The following is a 22961-nucleotide window of genomic DNA, read 5'->3' as shown; positions in this document are numbered from 1 at the left end:
ATTTCAAGATCAGGTATAGAACTGGCTATTGCCTAATGACAGCTTCATTCTCTTAGATCATATGAAACCCAGGTTCTGTTCACAGTGATGTGTATGCTTTTATGAACCCAACAGCACCATGACAACAAAGTATCAAACTGTCTGAAAGACACAATAACTCAATCACATACAAACCTTAGCTATGTTTTCATGCTACAAAGCACAGACAAGATTTCTATGTATAAGAAGAAACCTACAAACTTTAAGGCCTTCAATCTTCTACTTTAACTAAATTAATTAGTCATCACTAGAGATACTTTAAAGCTGAAGCATTTTGTTTTTATTAAAATAATTTTCATTGAGAGAAATGCTCATAGTCACATTTGATGCTTGTGCCCACTATTCAGCCTTAAATGAACTTTACACAGTGCATATGGTCATAACCGGTCTCAAATGTACTCTGTTAGAGTTTACTTAACACTGGACATTTTACAGTGTAGCATAAATTAATGCTTCTATGCAATATATTATGCACAATTAATACGTTTCAAATAAGACGGTAACAATACACCAATACACAAAACAGAAGTGCCGCCATCTGGCGACCCAACAAGGGAAACAGACAGGAAAACACAGAACCATGACAATTACATTACTTACTCTTGGCAAAAAGGCAGGCACCCACCAGCTACTAATTATCGTTAGAGACTGCCAGAACAGAAATGAACCCCCCCCCCCCCCCCCCCGAACAAAATGGTGGAGGGAGGGGGGGTGACAACAGAAGAATAGCAGCAGCAGGTCACATGATGCGAACCCTGGCAAATTTAGGCAGACGGAATCAGATGGACAGTCATCCCTCCCCTCAGGCTGTACTCTTGCACCGTCTTCTCCTTGTCCATCTTTTCTCCTGGAAAAAAATTGAGATAAGGCCTTATTAAGAGATAAGACAGGGCTGCCCTCCACTACCCAGGAGAGGTGAGACTACAACATCTGTGTACCCCGAAATGGCTACCCCAAAGCCTGGGGCACAATTTTCAGAACTAAACAGGATTTCGGTCTCAGACTTGCACCCTGTACTTCCCAAATTTTACCTATATTTCCCATTATGTGACACAATGTCTAATCTGAAGATTTATTCATGAAATTAAAACATACATAAACAATGGTAATTTCCAGGCTAAATACAAGTAATTTTGGTTTAAAATGTCAAAATATGGATAAGGGACAAATAGCATTAAGTACAGCTGGAAGTGGAAAAGTAGGTACTGTATCTACCATTGTAAATCAGCATCATTTTCTTTGGGTTCTTTCCCAGTTTCTGGCAGCTGTCCTCCAATAGCACAGAGACTCTCTCCAGAGGGAAGACATTAACCTCCTCAGATTTCCCCGAACACTTCACCCAAATGTTTATCCTTTCTGCACCCTCCAGATGCTCAGTGCCCACTGTGGTTGTGGGGGACTAACAGGAAATGAACAGGGAGACACATTGTTTTTTAAGCATTCTGTAAAGTTCAGAGCAGCACAATGACCCCCCCCCCCCCCCAAAACCCAAAGGCAAGGTCTGCACGTACCATTCTGTCAGGAGAGGTACCTCTTTCAGTCTCACTTCCTGTCTCTGGTGACCTGAAAAAGAAACAAAAAAAAAATAATGCTAATTATTTTTTTGCTCACAATCCCCAAAATGACAAATGGACACACTGTTTTTGGGTCAAAGTTAGGGAGATGCAGATCTCTATATTATCTAGATGGCCCATCCTATTAATGGGGCCAATATATAAAACAATTAACACAAAATAATGACCACTGAAGTCTACACAGCTTCTATGTTGACTAAAAAAGGCTTCCATTTCAGTGTTCATGCAAATAATGATGTGATGAACTACCGCAGTCTCATAATCAGCCATGCAATACCACAGGTTCTGTAAACCAGATACTGTAAACTGTGGATAGGCTGCCGAGGATGTTCTGGAAGGGAAAGTGAAAGACGTACCGTCTGGAAACACAGCTCGGACCGACGTTCGTCTCGCAGCTGTCTCCATCCCTCCTCTCAGGCTCTATCCCTTCTGCTACCAGAAAATGAAATAGAAAGTTGGCAGCAGTCGGAGTCTCGCATTTCAACGCTTTTCAGTACTTGGACGGGGTGAATTTCCAGAGCAGAGTAGCATTACTAATATCACGTACTAAACCTGACAGCGGGTAATAGCTTCAAATAGCCATGTTAGTCACTGCACATAAATGCAGGTGGTAGAATCAGACGCAGAAGACTTTCAGTTTTAGCAATATTGATAGGAACCGCTCACAATAAAAACCAATATTTATAGGTCAAAAAGTGTACTGAATTTTTTTACCAGTAGCCAGCAACTAATATCATTACAGACTACAGTGGGCTTGATAGCAAATTATTAACATACTTCAGAAAAATCAGCTACCCCAGTATCAAAAGTCACTTTCTTGTTTTGTATTTGCACACAGAAGACATCTGACAGTAAGACAGGATGTACCAGGACAGGGACCATAATGGATTAGTAGAAGAGTTTTTCCTATTGTTCTAACCTGGATCAGAAAGCCCATGCTGATCAATGAATCCATTTTGAGAGGGTTTCAGTTCTGAATTAATCACAGGATCCTCAGGATTACGACTTGGAATTGTGATGTTCTGTGTAAGGACCCACACGCAGACCAGGGCAATCCCAATAAACGTCGTCTTTATTCAGTCCGAGGTTCGAAGCCAGGTAATCAGAGAGAGGACGGCGCCGAATCGAGTTTCCAAAAGAATAGTGAAAAAACAGGCAAAAAATCAAAAACCAGGAGATCAGAATGGCGAAGGTACAAAGGGACAGGCAAAAGAGAAGTCAAGGCAAAGCGAAGGTCAAACCAGAAGCAAACAAAACCAAAAGGGGCAGGCAAACTCGAAGTCGTACAAAGGGGTGTCGCAGGAATCTCGATAGACAAAGGCATACTAACAATCGGCACAATGAATTCGATCAACGTTCTGACACTGAACAGGTGGAAAAGACTGACATTTATACACTGGGGAAGATAACAATCAAGGAGGGGTTAAGTGAGTGAGGGAGGAGTAACAAACAACATCCAGGTGAAGAACATTAGGAAAACTAATTCAATGACAGGGGACTGACAAAACGCGGACTGGAATCACATAGACAACAATGATAATAGACGGCCTGGGTGAAGCAGGTAAAGCACGTGCTGAGAGAGAGAGGTGCAGGCAATTGCAGAACTCAGCGTTAGAGCAGGCTAGAAAGAAAAGGGGCGGAGCTACAGCGCAGCATGGAAAAGGGGAGACTGGTTAATGTATTAGTATAGTGATCTAAACTATCAAAAACCCAAAACTAGTGTGTGTTAGTCCATTAGTAATATTCACATGTTAGTATATTAGTGAGGTTAGTACTTTACAATCTATAAGTTAGTAGGGATTAGTAGAAATTAGTAAAACTAGAAATAAGCAGGAAGTAAGTAAAGCGAGACTGGAAAGAAGGGGGGAAACCACGAAAACCCAGAACCACCCGAATAGTGAAATCACACAAGTACAGGGGAGTGAAGCAGCTCAGGGAACACAGACACAGAGACAGTACTGGGGAGACAAGTGACCGGGAATACAGACTACAACAGGAATTCCCTGCAATAAGTTCACACATTAATCATTCATTTTACCTGATGTAACAACTGTCACCCTTAACACTCATGTAAAATAAAGACTTGCTAATGTTTTTGTCCTACTTAAAGGTCCAGGAAACCGAAATCTGTGAATTACTTGCTGATGCGCTGTTTTAATACTTTATTGCATTCACAAACGACAGAAGGATATTTTTCAATTATTTTTTCTAAACAAGTAAAAGCCAGCGCTGAAATTTGCTTGCTTTCTCCCTTGGCTAAACACCAGGTTTTCAATGGGTGGGGTTGACTGGGTGCTATGTAACAAAAACCAAAAGTCCAATGAAATCGTTTCTACATGTAACATGTAAATGATGCACTAGCCAGTTTCGCGCCGGTAAGGCAAACTAATTTGAAAATGCATTGCCCCTTCTCTGGATGCGGAGAAAGGAAAGCATTTTTTCTTTTCTCAAAAATGTGGGGACCTACAAGAAATGGGTTTTATTTCCCTGCTCAGGATAAGCAGGTATAGATAATGGAAGGATGGATGGATGCATGCTATGACACATTCAATGTAGTGAGCTCCAGCTGTAACTGCTCACACCATTCTTGGTAGGAATATGGCCTCCAATTGGCTGCATCACTTCAATTCCTGGAAGAGGAAAATAATTTGATTGCATTTCTCTACTAAGACTTCCTCATACTGCCTTGTGGGTGTAGCAGTTAAAATGCAACTTAAAGGTCACATGTCCCTGGGTGGACTCAAAGGACCAACCTTTTCAGTTAACAGTAACACTAAAATTAGGTGAACTCTGATTTCTAAAAAATGGGACCTTAAAGCTATTTTTGAAAAGAAAATGTCTTAATATAGATAGTAAATTATTAAGGTAACCTATGATACCTTGCTAAATGCAAGGGAAGTCAATCTAGCTAGTCTAGAACTTGTATTTGGTTTACTATGTCTGATTGAATATTCAGACAAGTTTCTAAAGGAAGAGACGCTGGGGACGGTGAGAACAAGGAAGCTAATGCTAGTGCTCAGGTAATCAATTTAGCTAGCTAGCCAGTTCTTTGGGGGGAAAGTTCTTCTCACTTAGCTATGAGACTGTTGGTGCTAACATACCATGTTTCAAGGCTTATTGCTGCTTTTACGTAATAAATTGCAACAAATAAATTACGCAAAGCACTGTGTAACCTTTATATCTGGTTTAGGTAGCCGGGCCTCTTCTGTTTTCGCAAGCTGCAGTGCTACACGTGATTTACACGTGACATGTGAGCTAGCCGGGCTTGATTTTGACCTTTGGGTCACCATCCCTCTTCCTTGTTACATATTACGCTTGGCATGTGGACTGGCCATATCAGTTTCTCACTGTTGTAGCCTTATTTTGTTTGCAACGGTGTCTCTGTGGCGCAATCGGTTAGCGCGTTCGGCTGTTAACCGAAAGGTTGGTGGTTCGAGCCCACCCAGGGACGAGCGCCCTTTTAATGGTGAACTCTTAGCCAGTAGTGAGTCTGAGCTGTGAAATTCAATCAAATCCTTCTCCTTTACCAGGAACAGTATTACATAGGCCTGTCAAAACTAACATCTACCAGTAATCACCTTTCACAACCTTTCTCTTCCATTAGAAAATTTTTGTGGTGGTCGTAGGCTGGAGTGCACAGGGTGATCGCACAGGATGGCACAGGGAGTGACCACAGGCAGGATGACACCAGGATTGATCACAACAGGATGGCACAGGGAGTGGTCACAGGCAGGACGGCACAGAGAGTGATCACAGGCAGGACGGCACAGGGAGTGGTCACAGGCAGGATGGCACAGGGAGTTATTACAGCAGGACAGCATTCACTAGTTAAACGAAAATTACTGATCTGTTTCAATTAAACCCCAATGGGGCAGTGTGTTTGTATCATTGAGAGGGCTACAAATTTTCTGAAGTTTCCACAAAGAGGGGTTTTCTAAGCGGTTACAAGATTAAACACTTTTATAATACTTCACCACATAAATTAAATGCATTGAAAGTGCATGGACTCAATTATTGACAGTGCCAGCACATATTGAGGACAACCGATAACAACTCATGGAAAGGTGATAAACTGGCATATTTTCCATATAAGAGTTGCCAGGGTGAGTGGTAATAATACTTATTGTTTTAGTTCAAACTGCATAACTTGGGTGAATAGGAATAGGGGTTGAATCAAGATTAAAAATTTTCAAAATTTCAAGATCAGGTATAGAACTGGCTATTGCCTAATGACAGCTTCATTCTCTTAGATCATATGAAACCCAGGTTCTGTTCACAGTGATGTGTATGCTTTTATGAACCCAACAGCACCATGACAACAAAGTATCAAACTGTCTGAAAGACACAATAACTCAATCACATACAAACCTTAGCTATGTTTTCATGCTACAAAGCACAGACAAGATTTCTATGTATAAGAAGAAACCTACAAACTTTAAGGCCTTCAATCTTCTACTTTAACTAAATTAATTAGTCATCACTAGAGATACTTTAAAGCTGAAGCATTTTGTTTTTATTAAAATAATTTTCATTGAGAGAAATGCTCATAGTCACATTTGATGCTTGTGCCCACTATTCAGCCTTAAATGAACTTTACACAGTGCATATGGTCATAACCGGTCTCAAATGTACTCTGTTAGAGTTTACTTAACACTGGACATTTTACAGTGTAGCATAAATTAATGCTTCTATGCAATATATTATGCACAATTAATACGTTTCAAATAAGACGGTAACAATACACCAATACACAAAACAGAAGTGCCGCCATCTGGCGACCCAACAAGGGAAACAGACAGGAAAACACAGAACCATGACAATTACATTACTTACTCTTGGCAAAAAGGCAGGCACCCACCAGCTACTAATTATCGTTAGAGACTGCCAGAACAGAAATGAACCCCCCCCCCCCCCCCCCCCAACAAAATGGTGGAGGGAGGGGGGGTGACAACAGAAGAATAGCAGCAGCAGGTCACATGATGCGAACCCTGGCAAATTTAGGCAGACGGAATCAGATGGACAGTCATCCCTCCCCTCAGGCTGTACTCTTGCACCGTCTTCTCCTTGTCCATCTTTTCTCCTGGAAAAAAATTGAGATAAGGCCTTATTAAGAGATAAGACAGGGCTGCCCTCCACTACCCAGGAGAGGTGAGACTACAACATCTGTGTACCCCGAAATGGCTACCCCAAAGCCTGGGGCACAATTTTCAGAACTAAACAGGATTTCGGTCTCAGACTTGCACCCTGTACTTCCCAAATTTTACCTATATTTCCCATTATGTGACACAATGTCTAATCTGAAGATTTATTCATGAAATTAAAACATACATAAACAATGGTAATTTCCAGGCTAAATACAAGTAATTTTGGTTTAAAATGTCAAAATATGGATAAGGGACAAATAGCATTAAGTACAGCTGGAAGTGGAAAAGTAGGTACTGTATCTACCATTGTAAATCAGCATCATTTTCTTTGGGTTCTTTCCCAGTTTCTGGCAGCTGTCCTCCAATAGCACAGAGACTCTCTCCAGAGGGAAGACATTAACCTCCTCAGATTTCCCCGAACACTTCACCCAAATGTTTATCCTTTCTGCACCCTCCAGATGCTCAGTGCCCACTGTGGTTGTGGGGGACTAACAGGAAATGAACAGGGAGACACATTGTTTTTTAAGCATTCTGTAAAGTTCAGAGCAGCACAATGACCCCCCCCCCCCCCAAAACCCAAAGGCAAGGTCTGCACGTACCATTCTGTCAGGAGAGGTACCTCTTTCAGTCTCACTTCCTGTCTCTGGTGACCTGAAAAAGAAACAAAAAAAAAATAATGCTAATTATTTTTTTGCTCACAATCCCCAAAATGACAAATGGACACACTGTTTTTGGGTCAAAGTTAGGGAGATGCAGATCTCTATATTATCTAGATGGCCCATCCTATTAATGGGGCCAATATATAAAACAATTAACACAAAATAATGACCACTGAAGTCTACACAGCTTCTATGTTGACTAAAAAAGGCTTCCATTTCAGTGTTCATGCAAATAATGATGTGATGAACTACCGCAGTCTCATAATCAGCCATGCAATACCACAGGTTCTGTAAACCAGATACTGTAAACTGTGGATAGGCTGCCGAGGATGTTCTGGAAGGGAAAGTGAAAGACGTACCGTCTGGAAACACAGCTCGGACCGACGTTCGTCTCGCAGCTGTCTCCATCCCTCCTCTCAGGCTCTATCCCTTCTGCTACCAGAAAATGAAATAGAAAGTTGGCAGCAGTCGGAGTCTCGCATTTCAACGCTTTTCAGTACTTGGACGGGGTGAATTTCCAGAGCAGAGTAGCATTACTAATATCACGTACTAAACCTGACAGCGGGTAATAGCTTCAAATAGCCATGTTAGTCACTGCACATAAATGCAGGTGGTAGAATCAGACGCAGAAGACTTTCAGTTTTAGCAATATTGATAGGAACCGCTCACAATAAAAACCAATATTTATAGGTCAAAAAGTGTACTGAATTTTTTTACCAGTAGCCAGCAACTAATATCATTACAGACTACAGTGGGCTTGATAGCAAATTATTAACATACTTCAGAAAAATCAGCTACCCCAGTATCAAAAGTCACTTTCTTGTTTTGTATTTGCACACAGAAGACATCTGACAGTAAGACAGGATGTACCAGGACAGGGACCATAATGGATTAGTAGAAGAGTTTTTCCTATTGTTCTAACCTGGATCAGAAAGCCCATGCTGATCAATGAATCCATTTTGAGAGGGTTTCAGTTCTGAATTAATCACAGGATCCTCAGGATTACGACTTGGAATTGTGATGTTCTGTGTAAGGACCCACACGCAGACCAGGGCAATCCCAATAAACGTCGTCTTTATTCAGTCCGAGGTTCGAAGCCAGGTAATCAGAGAGAGGACGGCGCCGAATCGAGTTTCCAAAAGAATAGTGAAAAAACAGGCAAAAAATCAAAAACCAGGAGATCAGAATGGCGAAGGTACAAAGGGACAGGCAAAAGAGAAGTCAAGGCAAAGCGAAGGTCAAACCAGAAGCAAACAAAACCAAAAGGGGCAGGCAAACTCGAAGTCGTACAAAGGGGTGTCGCAGGAATCTCGATAGACAAAGGCATACTAACAATCGGCACAATGAATTCGATCAACGTTCTGACACTGAACAGGTGGAAAAGACTGACATTTATACACTGGGGAAGATAACAATCAAGGAGGGGTTAAGTGAGTGAGGGAGGAGTAACAAACAACATCCAGGTGAAGAACATTAGGAAAACTAATTCAATGACAGGGGACTGACAAAACGCGGACTGGAATCACATAGACAACAATGATAATAGACGGCCTGGGTGAAGCAGGTAAAGCACGTGCTGAGAGAGAGAGGTGCAGGCAATTGCAGAACTCAGCGTTAGAGCAGGCTAGAAAGAAAAGGGGCGGAGCTACAGCGCAGCATGGAAAAGGGGAGACTGGTTAATGTATTAGTATAGTGATCTAAACTATCAAAAACCCAAAACTAGTGTGTGTTAGTCCATTAGTAATATTCACATGTTAGTATATTAGTGAGGTTAGTACTTTACAATCTATAAGTTAGTAGGGATTAGTAGAAATTAGTAAAACTAGAAATAAGCAGGAAGTAAGTAAAGCGAGACTGGAAAGAAGGGGGGAAACCACGAAAACCCAGAACCACCCGAATAGTGAAATCACACAAGTACAGGGGAGTGAAGCAGCTCAGGGAACACAGACACAGAGACAGTACTGGGGAGACAAGTGACCGGGAATACAGACTACAACAGGAATTCCCTGCAATAAGTTCACACATTAATCATTCATTTTACCTGATGTAACAACTGTCACCCTTAACACTCATGTAAAATAAAGACTTGCTAATGTTTTTGTCCTACTTAAAGGTCCAGGAAACCGAAATCTGTGAATTACTTGCTGATGCGCTGTTTTAATACTTTATTGCATTCACAAACGACAGAAGGATATTTTTCAATTATTTTTTCTAAACAAGTAAAAGCCAGCGCTGAAATTTGCTTGCTTTCTCCCTTGGCTAAACACCAGGTTTTCAATGGGTGGGGTTGACTGGGTGCTATGTAACAAAAACCAAAAGTCCAATGAAATCGTTTCTACATGTAACATGTAAATGATGCACTAGCCAGTTTCGCGCCGGTAAGGCAAACTAATTTGAAAATGCATTGCCCCTTCTCTGGATGCGGAGAAAGGAAAGCATTTTTTCTTTTCTCAAAAATGTGGGGACCTACAAGAAATGGGTTTTATTTCTGAAGCCCACAGGCACCGCGGTATTGCAATTCAATACAGTATTTGCAGTGCCCATTTTTGCCTGGACCTCGTAGCAGAATGCAGTGGATCATATATATGATGGTAACGCCTAGTTCATGTTGCTTTCTTTTCATTTTGTCTGTCAGTGTTTGTCTGTCAAGGTTACTGCTCAAACCGGCTCTAACCTAGCTAGCGATACATATGACATGTCTTACAAATATGAATGTTAATCACAAGACAATCAATTGTCACTTCTGGGGAAAGTAAGCACAATTTCAGTCCAGTTGCCTGGACTTTTAAAGTGTTGTGCTGATAAGATTTTTTTTCCATATGGTAATTTCCGGAAGTATTTTTACTTTCACTTTGATTACAGCTGACAAATACTTTTGCTTTTGCCAATGTGATCCTTTAAGTGTAACTTACAACAACATAAAGCTTGCCAGTCCTTTCTGCACACAAGTACAAGTGTACGTCAGCTAAAACTGGCTAATGTAACCATTCAATAAAACATGACATTGCATCTTCAGATAAAACAATCAGACAGTACAGTGAATATATCAAAATTTCCTTTTCTTAACACCATGCAGGACTTGTTTGAGTCAAGCACACATCCTCTCATAATAAACGGTTTAAACAAACAAAATATCATGCAACCATAACAATTTCTGAATGAAAACAACACCGTAATCACATTTTGTATATTCACCATTCTCAGAGTTCTCTTACCTCAGCATAGAAATAAGAAAACACCTGCCCCATCTTTACAAGCTTTGCACTGACACAGGTAACTATCAGCATGCTTTTACAAAGCACTTTACTTTTACTTTCTGTTTGAGTCATGGTTGGAATTCACCTCTAGTCAGGGTTTTCCGTGCTATGACCCACTTATCGGCACAGCACAGCGGTGTCTACTTATAACCTGCAAGGAACTTTCCCCACCTTGGAGACCAGAATAATAAACTGCTATTAGAAAATAATAATAATAATACTTTTCACCATCCATACAATGTTCAGGACAATCACCATCACCCTAAACTGATGCAAGATCTTGCACCATCTATACAATTTTCAGGAGATTTCATTAAAGTGTCAGACATAAGAAACATTTTAAATAACATACATAACAAATGTATACACAGAATAATGTTACCAAGAAAAACCAAATATAAAACTAATTTCCTCATTCCTGTACTTGCAGGTAAAGCATGCAAAATATAAACCAGGTGGAAAAGAATTTAACAGGGAGAGAAAACAACACAGAGCTGCCAATAAGGTAAACGCACAGAAAAAGAAATACCAGCCCTCCAAGTCAGCACAGAAAAGTAGGGCACGTTACATTGAAGCTTTGTTTCCTCCCACAGTCCAAACACATGCAGGTAAGCTAATTGGAGGCTCTAAATTGCCCATAGGTATGAGTGTAGGAGCGAATGGTGAGTGAATGGTGTGTGTGCCCTGCGATAGATTGGCGGCCTGTCCAGGGTGTATTCCTGCCTCTCGTCCAATGCACACTGGGATATGCTCCAGCACCCCCCGCAACCCTGCTCAGGATAAGCAGGTATAGATAATGGAAGGATGGATGGATGCATGCTATGACATATTCAATGTAGTGAGCTCCAGCTGTAACTGCTCACACCATTCTTGGTAGGAATATGGCCTCCAATTGGCTGCATCACTTCAATTCCTGGAAGAGGAAAATAATTTGATTGCATTTCTCTACTAAGACTTCCTCATACTGCCTTGTGGGTGTAGCAGTTAAAATGCAACTTAAAGGTCACATGTCCCTGGGTGGACTCAAAGGACCAACCTTTTCAGTTAACAGTAACACTAAAATTAGGTGAACTCTGATTTCTAAAAAATGGGACCTTAAAGCTATTTTTGAAAAGAAAATGTCTTAATATAGATAGTAAATTATTAAGGTAACCTATGATACCTTGCTAAATGCAAGGGAAGTCAATCTAGCTAGTCTAGAACTTGTATTTGGTTTACTATGTCTGATTGAATATTCAGACAAGTTTCTAAAGGAAGAGACGCTGGGGACGGTGAGAACAAGGAAGCTAATGCTAGTGCTCAGGTAATCAATTTAGCTAGCTAGCCAGTTCTTTGGGGGGAAAGTTCTTCTCACTTAGCTATGAGACTGTTGGTGCTAACATACCATGTTTCAAGGCTTATTGCTGCTTTTACGTAATAAATTGCAACAAATAAATTACGCAAAGCACTGTGTAACCTTTATATCTGGTTTAGGTAGCCGGGCCTCTTGTGTTTTCGCAAGCTGCAGTGCTACACGTGATTTACACGTGACATGTGAGCTAGCCGGGCTTGATTTTGACCTTTGGGTCACCATCCCTCTTCCTTGTTACATATTACTCTTGGCATGTGGACTGGCCATATCAGTTTCTCACTGTTGTAGCCTTATTTTGTTTGCAACGGTGTCTCTGTGGCGCAATCGGTTAGCGCGTTCGGCTGTTAACCGAAAGGTTGGTGGTTCGAGCCCACCCAGGGACGAGCGCCCTTTTAATGGTGAACTCTTAGCCAGCAGTGAGTCTGAGCTGTGAAATTCAATCAAATCCTTCTCCTTTACCAGGAATAGTATTACATAGGCCTGTCAAAACTAACATCTACCAGTAATCACCTTTCACAACCTTTCTCTTCCATTAGAAAATTTTTGTGGTGGTCGTAGGCTGGAGTGCACAGGGAGTGATCGCACAGGATGGCACAGGGAGTGACCACAGGCAGGATGACACCAGGATTGATCACAACAGGATGGCACAGGGAGTGGTCACAGGCAGGATGGCACAGGGAGTTATTACAGCAGGACAGCATAGGGAGTGGTCACAGGTAAAAGCGCTATATATAAATGCAGTCCATTTACCATTTACCATTTACAGGTAATTTATTTACGTGTTGAACCACTTGGACCGCTACAATAAGTAGGTCCATCAAATCCATTACATTTCAGTTATTGGCAGATATGAGCTCTGATTGGCCATGCAAACAACTCCTGGTAGGAGAAGTATTAATATTGGACTGAACTGCTCAGACTCGCAGCTGCCTTACAGTTCAAAGACAACTTTAAACATGTCCCCAGGTGGGCTCGAACCACCAACCGTTTGTGTAACAGTCGAACGCACACAAACTGGAACTCGAACTGCGTGATTGGTTTTTGGCTGGACCGTAACAGCGGGACCAGCACTACAAACACGAATGTCTGTGACTGAATGACTGTGTGATGAAGTTACACCATTGGTCGGCCGAGTTATGAAGTTACACCATTGGTCGGCCGGATCACGTGTGTTAGGTCCAGCCATATACTAGGTTTTAACCTGGTCTTGTTGGAAGCCAGACTCCCGTGCTCTGTGTGCGGTCCATTTCAAATCAATCAGGACTCCTTCCACCCATCCATTTCTTGCCAATCAACAGAATAATCAAAATATACCAGTTTGGACTGCATATTTGTTATAATTCTATAACTGAAGACATTGTCACATACTACCTATGTATCTGCTGCTGCTGGTCCTGCACCAGCTCCCACCAGTCCTGTGCCATTCTGCCTGTGATCACTCCCTGTGCCTTTCTGCCTGTGATCACTCCTTATGCTGTCCTGCTGTAATAACTCCCTGTGCCATCCTGCCTGTGACCACTCCCTGTGCCATCCTGCCTGTGACCACTCCCTGTCGTCCTGCCTGTGATCACTCTCTGTGCCGTCCTGCCTGTGACCACTCCCTGTGCCATCCTGTTGTGATCAATCCTGGTGTCATCCTGCCTGTGGTCACTCCCTGTGCCATCCTGTGCGATCACTCCCTGTGCACTCCAGCCTACGACCACCACAAAAATTTTCTAATGGAAGAGAAAGGTTGTGAAAGGTGATTACTGGTAGATGTTAGTTTTGACAGGCCTATGTAATACTATTCCTGGTAAAGGAGAAGGATTTGATTGAATTTCACAGCTCAGACTCACTGCTATCTAAGAGTTCACCTTTAAAAGGCAGCTCGTCCCTGGGTGGGCTCGAACCACCAACCTTTCGGTTAACAGCCGAACGCGCTAACCGATTGCGCCACAGAGACACCGTTGCAAAGAATACAAGGCTACAACAGTGAGAAACTGATATGGCCAGTCCACATGCCAAGAGTAATATGTAACAAGGAAGAGGGATGGTAACCCAAAGGTCAAAATCAAGCCCGGCTAGCTCAGTCGGTAGAGCATGAGACTCTTAATCTCAGGGTCGTGGGTTCGAGCCCCACGTTGGGCGCAACCTTTTCCCTTGGGTAATCTGCTCTCTCCCAGGACAGAGTGTCTTTGTAATGTGTTCTAAGACACACTGTGTGTTTGAGAACATGATTTATGCATGAACTATGGCCTGGAAAATTAATACTGAGATTCTGAATCCCCTTCAAACTTAAAATGGAAGGAAACTCAGAAATGCATGGAAAGACCACAAGGAATCACAGTGCAGTCTGTAAGCACCGTAGGCTACCTGTTCATGGATCCACCTGCGCACACCCCAACTTTAAAATGCATCTTCAAGTCAGTTTTTCCTGAAGTTGTACCAGCAAAAATGATTCATTTTCATTGGTGCTAACATACCATGTTTCAAGGCTTATTGCTGCTTTTACGTAATAAATTGCAACAAATAAATTACATAAAGCACTGTGTAACCTTTATATCTGGTTTAGGTAATTTATTTACGTGTTGAACCACTTGGACCGCTACAATAAGTAGGTCCATCAAATCCGTTACATTTCAGTTATTGGCAGATATGAGCTCTGATTGGCCATGCAAACAACTCCTGGTAGGAGAAGTATTAATATTAGACTGAACTGCTCAGACTCGCAGCTGCCTTACAGTTCAAAGACAACTTTAAACATGTCCCCAGGTGAGCTCGAACCACCAACCGTTTGTGTAACAGTCGAACGCACACAAACTGGAACTCGAACTGCGTGATTGGTTTTTGGCTGGACCGTAACAGCGGGGCCAGCACTACAAACACGAATGTCTGTGACTGAATGACTGTGTGATGAAGTTACACCATTGGTCGGCCGAGTTATGAAGTTACACCATTGGTCGGCCGGATCACGTGTGTTAGGTCCAGCCATATACTAGGTTTTAACCTGGTCTTGTTGGAAGCCAGACTCCCGTGCTCTGTGTGCGGTCCATTTCAAATCAATCAGGACTCCTTCCACCCATCCATTTCTTGCCAATCAACCGAATAATCAAAATATACCAGTTTGGACTGCATATTTGTTATAATTCTATAACTGAAGACATTGTCACATACTACCTATGTATCTGCTGCTGCTGGTCCTGCACCAGCTCCCACCAGTCCTGTGCCATTCTGCCTGTGATCACTCCCTGTGCCTTTCTGCCTGTGATCACTCCTTATGCTGCCCTGCTATGCTCACTCCCTGTGCGGTCCTGCCTGTGACCACTCCCTATGCTGTCCTGCTGTAATAACTCCCTGTGCCATCCTGCCTGTGACCACTCCCTGTGCCGTCCTGCCTGTGATCACTCTCTGTGCGGTCCTGCCTGTGGTCACTCCCTGTGCCATCCTGTGCGATCACTCCCTGTGCACTCCAGCCTACGACCACCACAAAAATTTTCTAATGGAAGAGAAAGGTTGTGAAAGGTGATTACTGGTAGATGTTAGTTTTGACAGGCCTATGTAATACTATTTCCTGGTAAAGGAGAAGGATTTGATTGAATTTCACAGCTCAGACTTACTGCTGGCTAAGAGTTCACCTTTAAAAGGCCGCTCGTCCCTGGGTGGGCTCGAACCACCAACCTTTCGGTTAACAGCCGAACGCGCTAACCGATTGCGCCACAGAGACACTGTTGCAAAAAATACAAGGCTACAACAGTGAGAAACTGATATGGCCAGTCCACATGCCAAGAGTAATATGTAACAAGGAAGAGGGATGGTGACCCAAAGGTCAAAATCAAGCCCGGCTAGCTCAGTCGGTAGAGCATGAGACTCTTAATCTCAGGGTCGTGGGTTCGAGCCCCACGTTGGGCGCAACCTTTTCCCTTGGGTAATCTGCTCTCTCCCAGGACAGAGTGTCTTTGTAATGTGTTCTAAGACACACTGTGTGTTTAAGAACCTGATTTATGCATGAACTATGGCCTGGAAAATTAATACTGAGATTCTGAATCCCCTTCAAACTTAAAATGGAAGGAAACTCAGAAATGCATGGAAAGACCACAAGGAATCACAGTGCAGTCTGTAAGCACCGTAGTATACCTGTTCATGGATCCACCTGCGCAAACCCCAACTTTAAAATGCATCTTCAAGCCAGTTTTTCCTGAAGTTGTACCAGCAAAAATGATTCATTTTCATTGGTGCTAACATACCATGTTTCAAGGCTTATTGCTGCTTTTACGTAATAAATTGCAACAAATAAATTACATAAAGCACTGTGTAACCTTTATATCTGGTTTAGGTAATTTATTTACGTGTTGAACCACTTGGACCGCTACAATAAGTAGGTCCATCAAATCCGTTACATTTCAGTTATTGGCAGATATGAGCTCTGATTGGCCATGCAAACAACTCCTGGTAGGAGAAGTATTAATATTAGACTGAACTGCTCAGACTCGCAGCTGCCTTACAGTTCAAAGACAACTTTAAACATGTCCCCAGGTGAGCTCGAACCACCAACCGTTTGTGTAACAGTCGAACGCACACAAACTGGAACTCGAACTGCGTGATTGGTTTTTGGCTGGACCGTAACAGCGGGGCCAGCACTACAAACACGAATGTCTGTGACTGAATGACTGTGTGATGAAGTTACACCATTGGTCGGCCGAGTTATGAAGTTACACCATTGGTCGGCCGGATCACGTGTGTTAGGTCCAGCCATATACTAGGTTTTAACCTGGTCTTGTTGGAAGCCAGACTCCCGTGCTCTGTGTGCGGTCCATTTCAAATCAATCAGGACTCCTTCCACCCATCCATTTCTTGCCAGTTGTTGCACGCGTGATATTTTACGAGACTGGGAAGAGGGACAACTTCCAACTTTCTTAAGCAACAATGCTCATTACCATAACTACAATATTAAAGTTCTATGGAAGCCATTTTTACTGTGCGTGGAGGGGTGGTGTGGCTAAAGCACCATCTGCAGACGAAGATGGAGCGATTTAGCTGGCTGTCAACCACAGCTGTAGGCAGTTACAGTGATTGCTAACACTTCATCTGTTCTGCCTGCAGTGAGACCAGGGCTCACATTCGGGCACACATTCGGAAATAAGAAAAAGTGAACCCCCTCGTCTAAACTCTGCATTTGCCGAATGTACAGACAAAACTCTCCATTCTCCGTCCTACTCTGATTTAGAGGGCGAACGTACCATCTCTTTCGCCTTTTTTTCTTCTTTTGCATAGCTAGATAAACTAAAGCCACTTTAAACACTTTAAACTTTTTGTTTTGTGTTGTGATCTCACGTAGCCCTTCTTTTTATACATCCATGGCATAGCCGCGAGACGGAGGTCTGGGCGAGATTCCAGCCCAGTTAATAGCTGCCTCATTATTATTCACGCCCCAGCGGCGTGGAGTGACTTTAAACAGTGCAGTGTTCTCACTGAGTATACCAACAACAGTGTTCGTGGACATGTTCGCCGGTGGTTCTCAATCCTAAAGTTCTTTTTTCTTACTGAGTATACTGCCAGCTTAAGGGGCACACTTCTGTAAACCGCCTTACACAGACTCAATGTGATTACATTGTTAGTCACTCCAAAATGTTAAAATCCCTGTATTACTGAAGAGAGAGATCTGATGTTCATAATAACAGAGAGGAATTTCTGTCAGCAAGCTAGTCCAGCTAAATTACAAAGATGGAAAAGTGAAATATACTATCTCTTTCACAATCAATGGCAGCGGGTGTTGTCTTGAGCTCCTCACAAAGTAGACTGGCTAGACATCCCGTCCTCCTGTCACCTGCACCTACAAGGCATAATGCAAAAAGTTGCGCTCCCAAATTTGATTGCCAAGAAATAGACGGGCATGACGAGTACTGATAGACAGCAAGAACAAGAAAATTTGATTGGTAAGAAATGGACGGGGCAGAGCACGCCATTGGAAAGAAATGGAAGAAAAAATGGCACTCTGACTGCGTGACTGGTTTTCAGGGAGACAGACTTGCGTGCTGTGAGGAGTGCCAGTGAATATATTGCAAAACCTATGAGGCTGAAACAGTGAGAAACTGATATGGCCTGTCAATATGCCAAGAGTATTATGAAACGAGGAAGAGGGATGGTGACTCAGAGAGCCAATCGAAGGCCGGCTAGCTGGAGAAGGCAACAAGTAGCCCGGCTAGCTCAGTCGGTAGAGCATGAGACTCTTAATCTCAGGGTCGTGGGTTCGAGCCCCACGTTGGGCGTTGCCTTTTCCCTAGGAGTTTATCTCCTCTCTCCCAGGATAGAGGATCTAGTACTAGAGGTGGACAGCAGTCTCCTCCATCTACGCATAATTGTTAGCACAGAGGAAAGGTTCTTCTTCTTCTTCTTTCCCGTTAGGGGTCGCCACAGCGGATCAGATCCGCATATTTGATTTGGCGTATGTTTTTACGCATGATGCCCATCCTGACAGAACCCTCCCCATTTATCTGGGCTTGGGACCGGCACTAGGAATACACAGGCTTGCACATCCCCAGAGGCTGGGTTAGCACAGAGGAAAGGTTAAAACACTATTTTGGAGTCATATTATCAAGATAAAATTAATCTAATCCTGTTCCAGAAGCACTGGGTAAAGTAGGCAGTATACTTCGTAAGAAGTAGAACCTTTTGAGCAAAACGAAGCAATGAGAAAAACTGAAGAACAAAAAGATGCGGTGATGTGTGTTCGTACAGTGCAGCGTGCGAAGGCCTCCAGGGAGAACTTTTGGAAAACTTCTTTCTTGTTCTCCGACCTCCCCCTCTCAGCTCAGCAAATAACACATAGTTGGTTACGTCATGATTGAGAGTTCAGAGGACAGACTTCACATGCTAATGTACGGAGAGTCAACGCCAATCTCTTTTCTGTAGAGATGGGATTTCTGTGAGTTCCCTCAACCGTGACGACCAACTGATATTTGGACCAATAGCTGAGAGGGGGAGGTCGGAGAACAAGAAAGAAGTTTTCGAAAAGTTCTCCCTGGAGGCCATCGCACACTGCACCGTACGAACACACAAGACCGCGTCTTTTTGTTCGTCAGTTGTTCTGATTGCTTCATTTTGCTCAAAAGGTTCTACTTCGTACGAAGTATACTGCCTACTTTAGGAACCAGACCCTTTGCTGTCTGAAAGCATCAAGTCAAAATGACAGCGTCCCTGGGTGGGCTCGAACCACCAACCTTTCGGTTAACAGCCGAACGCGCTAACCGATTGCGCCACAGAGACAGCGTTGCCGCTTTCCCTGCAGGAAAGTAACATGATCATATTCATGACGACATCTCCTGCACGAAGGAGTGGTGAGGTATGGGCAGGGACATGCATGCAAAAGAACAGAAGGAAGCCACACAAGTCCAGCTAGCTCAGTCAGAAAAGTATGAGGCCTCAAAGTTCAGTGGCCTCAACTCCTCTATTGGCCTCATCCGTTGAAAAGGAATTGAGTGCAGCACTAGGGGCATAAAAGTGAGTTTAACATTGGGAGGGGGACACATTAGCTCCCCAGCCCCCACAATAAATATTATATTTAGTGGAAATATTAGCTGGCTTTGTTTTGACTTTATTGTTCTGTTTGTACACAAGATGTTATAGAATAAATAGGTCATCAATCATTATGACACATGATGGTCTATAATTGCTTCCCAGTTATCAATCATCACTTAGAAACAGAAAAAAGAAAACAGCAACGTCCCTGGGTGGGCTCGAACCACCAACCTTTCGGTTAACAGCCGAACGCGCTAACCGATTGCGCCACAGAGACCACAGCGGCCAACCCAGCGAGAATGTCACATAATCCATTGGCCCCAGGACTGTTGCCTGGCAACAATGTGCTACGTGGCAGCAGAATGGGGGAGGGGCGGAGGGAAGCGGTAATAATGCAACAGCAGGGAACTAAAATAAGCAGCCCGGCTAGCTCAGTCGGTAGAGCATGAGACTCTTAATCTCAGGGTCGTGGGTTCGAGCCCCACGTTGGGCGTTAATTTTGCTCAGTAAACTGCCCCATAGCACCAGCCAGCCAACGACACAATAGACCCTGCTAGAGTAGTGGTTCCCAACCTGTCATGTCAGAAATAGCAAATCATGCATGGTCAACAAAGGCTGAAAGGGGGAGGGGCAGAGTGAAGAAAGGAAAAACAAGTAGAGGAAGCCCGGCTAGCTCCCCGAGGAAGCCGTGACTCTCTGTAATTCTTGGTTGTGAGATCCAGTCAAATCCCCGTTCGCCACAAAGAATCTACCAAGAATTGAAGGACGTGGCCAATCAGAGCTTTACAAAATAGTCTCCTTTACAGCATGAAACATACCGGGTAAAAGCTGGACATTTACAATTATAATACTGTTATTAAAGTGTCTTCTTTGAACCCATATCCCAGAACAAAATGTACCAATAAGATCAAAACACCCTTATTATTTAAAGGCCTATGGGAAAAACATAAAATAACAGATGTTATTAAAAAATTCAGCACATTGTGTCACATTCAACCACCATGTTAATCCTTTAAACTCTATGTGCCTGCAGCATATAGTGCAGCGTGCCAGGATGCCCGGCTAGCTCAGTCGGTAGAGCATGAGACTCTTAATCTCAGGGTCGTGGGTTCGAGCCCCACGTTGGGCGTTGATTTTGGAATCAACTTTGGCACTAACCTCCACTGAGAGTGGGCCTCATGGTTCCCAACCTGTCATGTCAGAAAATAGCTATGCATCATGCCATTAACAATCACATGATCACAACAAGCTTACTGTGCTGTATTCCAAACAATTACATAATGGGTAACTCTCTGCCTACTTTACAATTTTAAAAATTGAGGTTCAGAATGAGTGCACAGAGGGGATACAGTTGGGCAGATTCGGTAACATTTCACAGATTTTCCCTGAAGTCATAAAAAGTGGTAAAGTTTCCTCTGTGGTGTATAAATAAAAATTAAAAAATCAAAAACAACAACGTCCCTGGGTGGGCTCGAACCACCAACCTTTCGGTTAACAGCCGAACGCGCTAACCGATTGCGCCACAGAGACAGCCGAATGGCATTCTGCGAGAACGTAATATGATCCTTTGATTCCTTAGCCTGTTGCCTGGCAACAGTGTGCTACGTGGCAAATGCCTGGGGGAGGGGTAAATCACGTGTAGCACTGCAGCTTGTAAAAATCCAAGAGGCCCGGCTAGCTCAGTCGGTAGAGCATGAGACTCTTAATCTCAGGGTCGTGGGTTCGAGCCCCACGTTGGGCGTCAAGTTTTCTTTTTCAAGGTCCTTTAACAATCGTTTCCTTTATGTACTCCTTCCACATTCTCATCAAAAAAGGCTCCTAAAAGCCAACTACATTCTCATCAAAAAATGATTTAAAAACTTTTGGACGAACTGCCCAAATAGTCAATGTATGGGAAACACTACTATTGCTTCTACACAATGTACGCTTTAATGTAATTTCAATGTAGTCTACAGTCAATGTTTTCACTGCAATCATTTTTTGTGATCATGCCATCTAGTGGACAAGAAACTTATTACACGTTGAACTAAGAACAGATTTTAAAAAATCATTCTACACCTCTTAAAGATTAATTTAAATTTGATATACTTATGAACAATTGTGAACTGTATGACTTTAAAAGACAATAAAAAAATAATAAAATTATAATCTGCAATAACAATGTTGATTATGTAGATTGTTGCACCTATTTCTCATGTTTGAAAAAACACCAGTTTAATAAGAACAGTTTAATCCAATTTAATGTACAAATTGTCATGTTCTAGTGAATGGTATAATCACAAAAAAACACCGGGATCTATGTGAGATATTGTTAAATTCAATTTATAAAAGACAAAAATGTCATTCCAATAAAAATATTACTCACAGATATTTGATTGACAAGTTGGTGACGCCCGAAAAACAAAGCGATGCTTCAAGCGTCAACACAAAACCTATGCAAAAACCCCGTGTGAACGTTGCATAAATTCTGTTTCATACAGTGCAACCATATTTCAGGTTTATCCCCTACGGTTTTTTGCGGAGCCAAAATGTGTGGTAAATTTAAATTAATGCCTACTTACGATATCTTGGCAGGCAGGTGTACCAACTTCATTTTGTGGAGAAAAGAGTAGGCACAGTTGACAAATAATGTAATATAATACAAATGTAATGCCAAGTCTTTTGACACAGCCACTGTGTCGCAATTCTCCTTTTGGCATTATCTTGCTATTTTCATGCTATGAGTCCTTAACAGTCTTCCTAGCTGAAGCAACCGTTTAAACAAAAATAAATTAAATGTTAGCAAGTTTCCCAAAACAATTAAATTAAGTAACACTAACGTTACAGTTTATACGTGCACACACCCTCTTTTTTAAGTGTCACGTTGAAATTGCTATAAAATTGTGAATATAATCAGCCACTGGATCAAGTTAGCTTTCCACAACGACTGGAAAATCTATTAGAAATTGGGGAAATTATATGTTTGGGGACATAAATGGGTTTTGTCTGGACTAGATGGCGACTTCTAAGACCTCCAACCTCCGAAACGCCCCAACGCTCTGCATCCATTTCTGATGTAGGATGCTTAACGTTTATTGTTGAGAAAAATTGAAGACACCATTATCAGCACTCTGCTGACAAACTACCAGAGTTGAAAGGCGTGGTCTTTCTAGTTTTATTAACGTAACGATAACGTTTTAAGAAAAAAATCAAGTAACGTTACCAAACGACGTTTGTCACAGTTACTTAGTTACGTTAACTTGCGGCCTAGCCACATCCTATCGTCTGCCAATTTATAGCAAAATTCACCAAAAATCAAACGGAGACTACACCTGTGTGTTCATATAATAAATGCCATAGAGCGCTACACACTGTTGAAACTGATAATGTATAACAACGCATAATAAATGTATTCGTTAACATGTTATGGTTCAGCTCAGCACAGTTCCGACATCAAGTGACAA

The 22961-nt window shown here is 42.5% G+C and overlaps 1 protein-coding gene, 1 long non-coding RNA gene and 13 other non-coding genes across 19 annotated transcripts; 8 read left to right on the top strand and 7 right to left on the bottom strand.

The window, feature by feature from the left end:
• Positions 1-289: 289 nt before the first annotated feature.
• Positions 290-2693, bottom strand: LOC118231179. Of its 2 annotated transcripts, none has more exons than XR_004766017.1 (5): positions 2533-2693; positions 1970-2045; positions 1551-1602; positions 1255-1438; positions 290-886 (listed from the first exon to the last, which is right to left on the bottom strand). It is a non-coding gene; the product is annotated as an uncharacterized LOC118231179 (long non-coding RNA). The 2 variants fall into 2 exon arrangements; XR_004766016.1 differs by having other exon boundaries at positions 291-886; positions 1970-2042.
• A 2297-nt stretch (positions 2694-4990) lies between these two features.
• trnan-guu lies at positions 4991-5064 on the top strand. The gene has a single exon. It is a non-coding gene; the product is annotated as a tRNA-Asn (tRNA).
• A 1026-nt stretch (positions 5065-6090) lies between these two features.
• Positions 6091-10769, bottom strand: LOC118231177. 4 transcript variants are annotated; one of them, XM_035424759.1, is made up of 6 exons: positions 10632-10769; positions 8339-8489; positions 7776-7851; positions 7357-7420; positions 7062-7245; positions 6091-6693 (listed from the first exon to the last, which is right to left on the bottom strand). In XM_035424759.1, the coding sequence occupies exons 1-6, from the start codon at positions 10743-10745 to the stop codon at positions 6611-6613; spliced, it is 672 nt and encodes a 223-aa protein (XP_035280650.1). In that variant the 5' UTR covers positions 10746-10769; the 3' UTR covers positions 6091-6610. The 4 variants fall into 4 exon arrangements, with proteins under 4 accessions (XP_035280650.1, XP_035280651.1, XP_035280653.1 ...); XM_035424760.1 differs by having other exon boundaries at positions 6093-6693; positions 7776-7848; positions 10632-10766; XM_035424762.1 differs by having other exon boundaries at positions 6094-6693; positions 7357-7408; positions 10632-10762.
• Positions 10770-12333: 1564 nt separating this feature from the next.
• On the top strand, positions 12334-12407 carry trnan-guu. The gene has a single exon. It is a non-coding gene; the product is annotated as a tRNA-Asn (tRNA).
• A 1485-nt stretch (positions 12408-13892) lies between these two features.
• trnan-guu lies at positions 13893-13966 on the bottom strand. The gene has a single exon. It is a non-coding gene; the product is annotated as a tRNA-Asn (tRNA).
• A 112-nt stretch (positions 13967-14078) lies between these two features.
• On the top strand, positions 14079-14151 carry trnak-cuu. Its single transcript has one exon. It is a non-coding gene; the product is annotated as a tRNA-Lys (tRNA).
• A 1502-nt stretch (positions 14152-15653) lies between these two features.
• trnan-guu lies at positions 15654-15727 on the bottom strand. The gene has a single exon. It is a non-coding gene; the product is annotated as a tRNA-Asn (tRNA).
• A 112-nt stretch (positions 15728-15839) lies between these two features.
• On the top strand, positions 15840-15912 carry trnak-cuu. Its single transcript has one exon. It is a non-coding gene; the product is annotated as a tRNA-Lys (tRNA).
• Positions 15913-18196: 2284 nt separating this feature from the next.
• On the top strand, positions 18197-18269 carry trnak-cuu. Its single transcript has one exon. It is a non-coding gene; the product is annotated as a tRNA-Lys (tRNA).
• Positions 18270-19192: 923 nt separating this feature from the next.
• Positions 19193-19266, bottom strand: trnan-guu. Its single transcript has one exon. It is a non-coding gene; the product is annotated as a tRNA-Asn (tRNA).
• Positions 19267-19721: 455 nt separating this feature from the next.
• On the bottom strand, positions 19722-19795 carry trnan-guu. Its single transcript has one exon. It is a non-coding gene; the product is annotated as a tRNA-Asn (tRNA).
• A 143-nt stretch (positions 19796-19938) lies between these two features.
• Positions 19939-20011, top strand: trnak-cuu. Its single transcript has one exon. It is a non-coding gene; the product is annotated as a tRNA-Lys (tRNA).
• A 563-nt stretch (positions 20012-20574) lies between these two features.
• On the top strand, positions 20575-20647 carry trnak-cuu. Its single transcript has one exon. It is a non-coding gene; the product is annotated as a tRNA-Lys (tRNA).
• A 327-nt stretch (positions 20648-20974) lies between these two features.
• trnan-guu lies at positions 20975-21048 on the bottom strand. The gene has a single exon. It is a non-coding gene; the product is annotated as a tRNA-Asn (tRNA).
• A 138-nt stretch (positions 21049-21186) lies between these two features.
• On the top strand, positions 21187-21259 carry trnak-cuu. The gene has a single exon. It is a non-coding gene; the product is annotated as a tRNA-Lys (tRNA).
• Positions 21260-22961: the final 1702 nt, after the last annotated feature.

This window comes from Anguilla anguilla, chromosome 7 (assembly GCF_013347855.1).
Source record: "Anguilla anguilla isolate fAngAng1 chromosome 7, fAngAng1.pri, whole genome shotgun sequence".
Taxonomy (NCBI): domain Eukaryota; kingdom Metazoa; phylum Chordata; class Actinopteri; order Anguilliformes; family Anguillidae; genus Anguilla; species Anguilla anguilla.
Note: the sequence above shows the minus strand (reverse complement) of the source record. Positions and strands in the feature narration are given on the sequence as shown.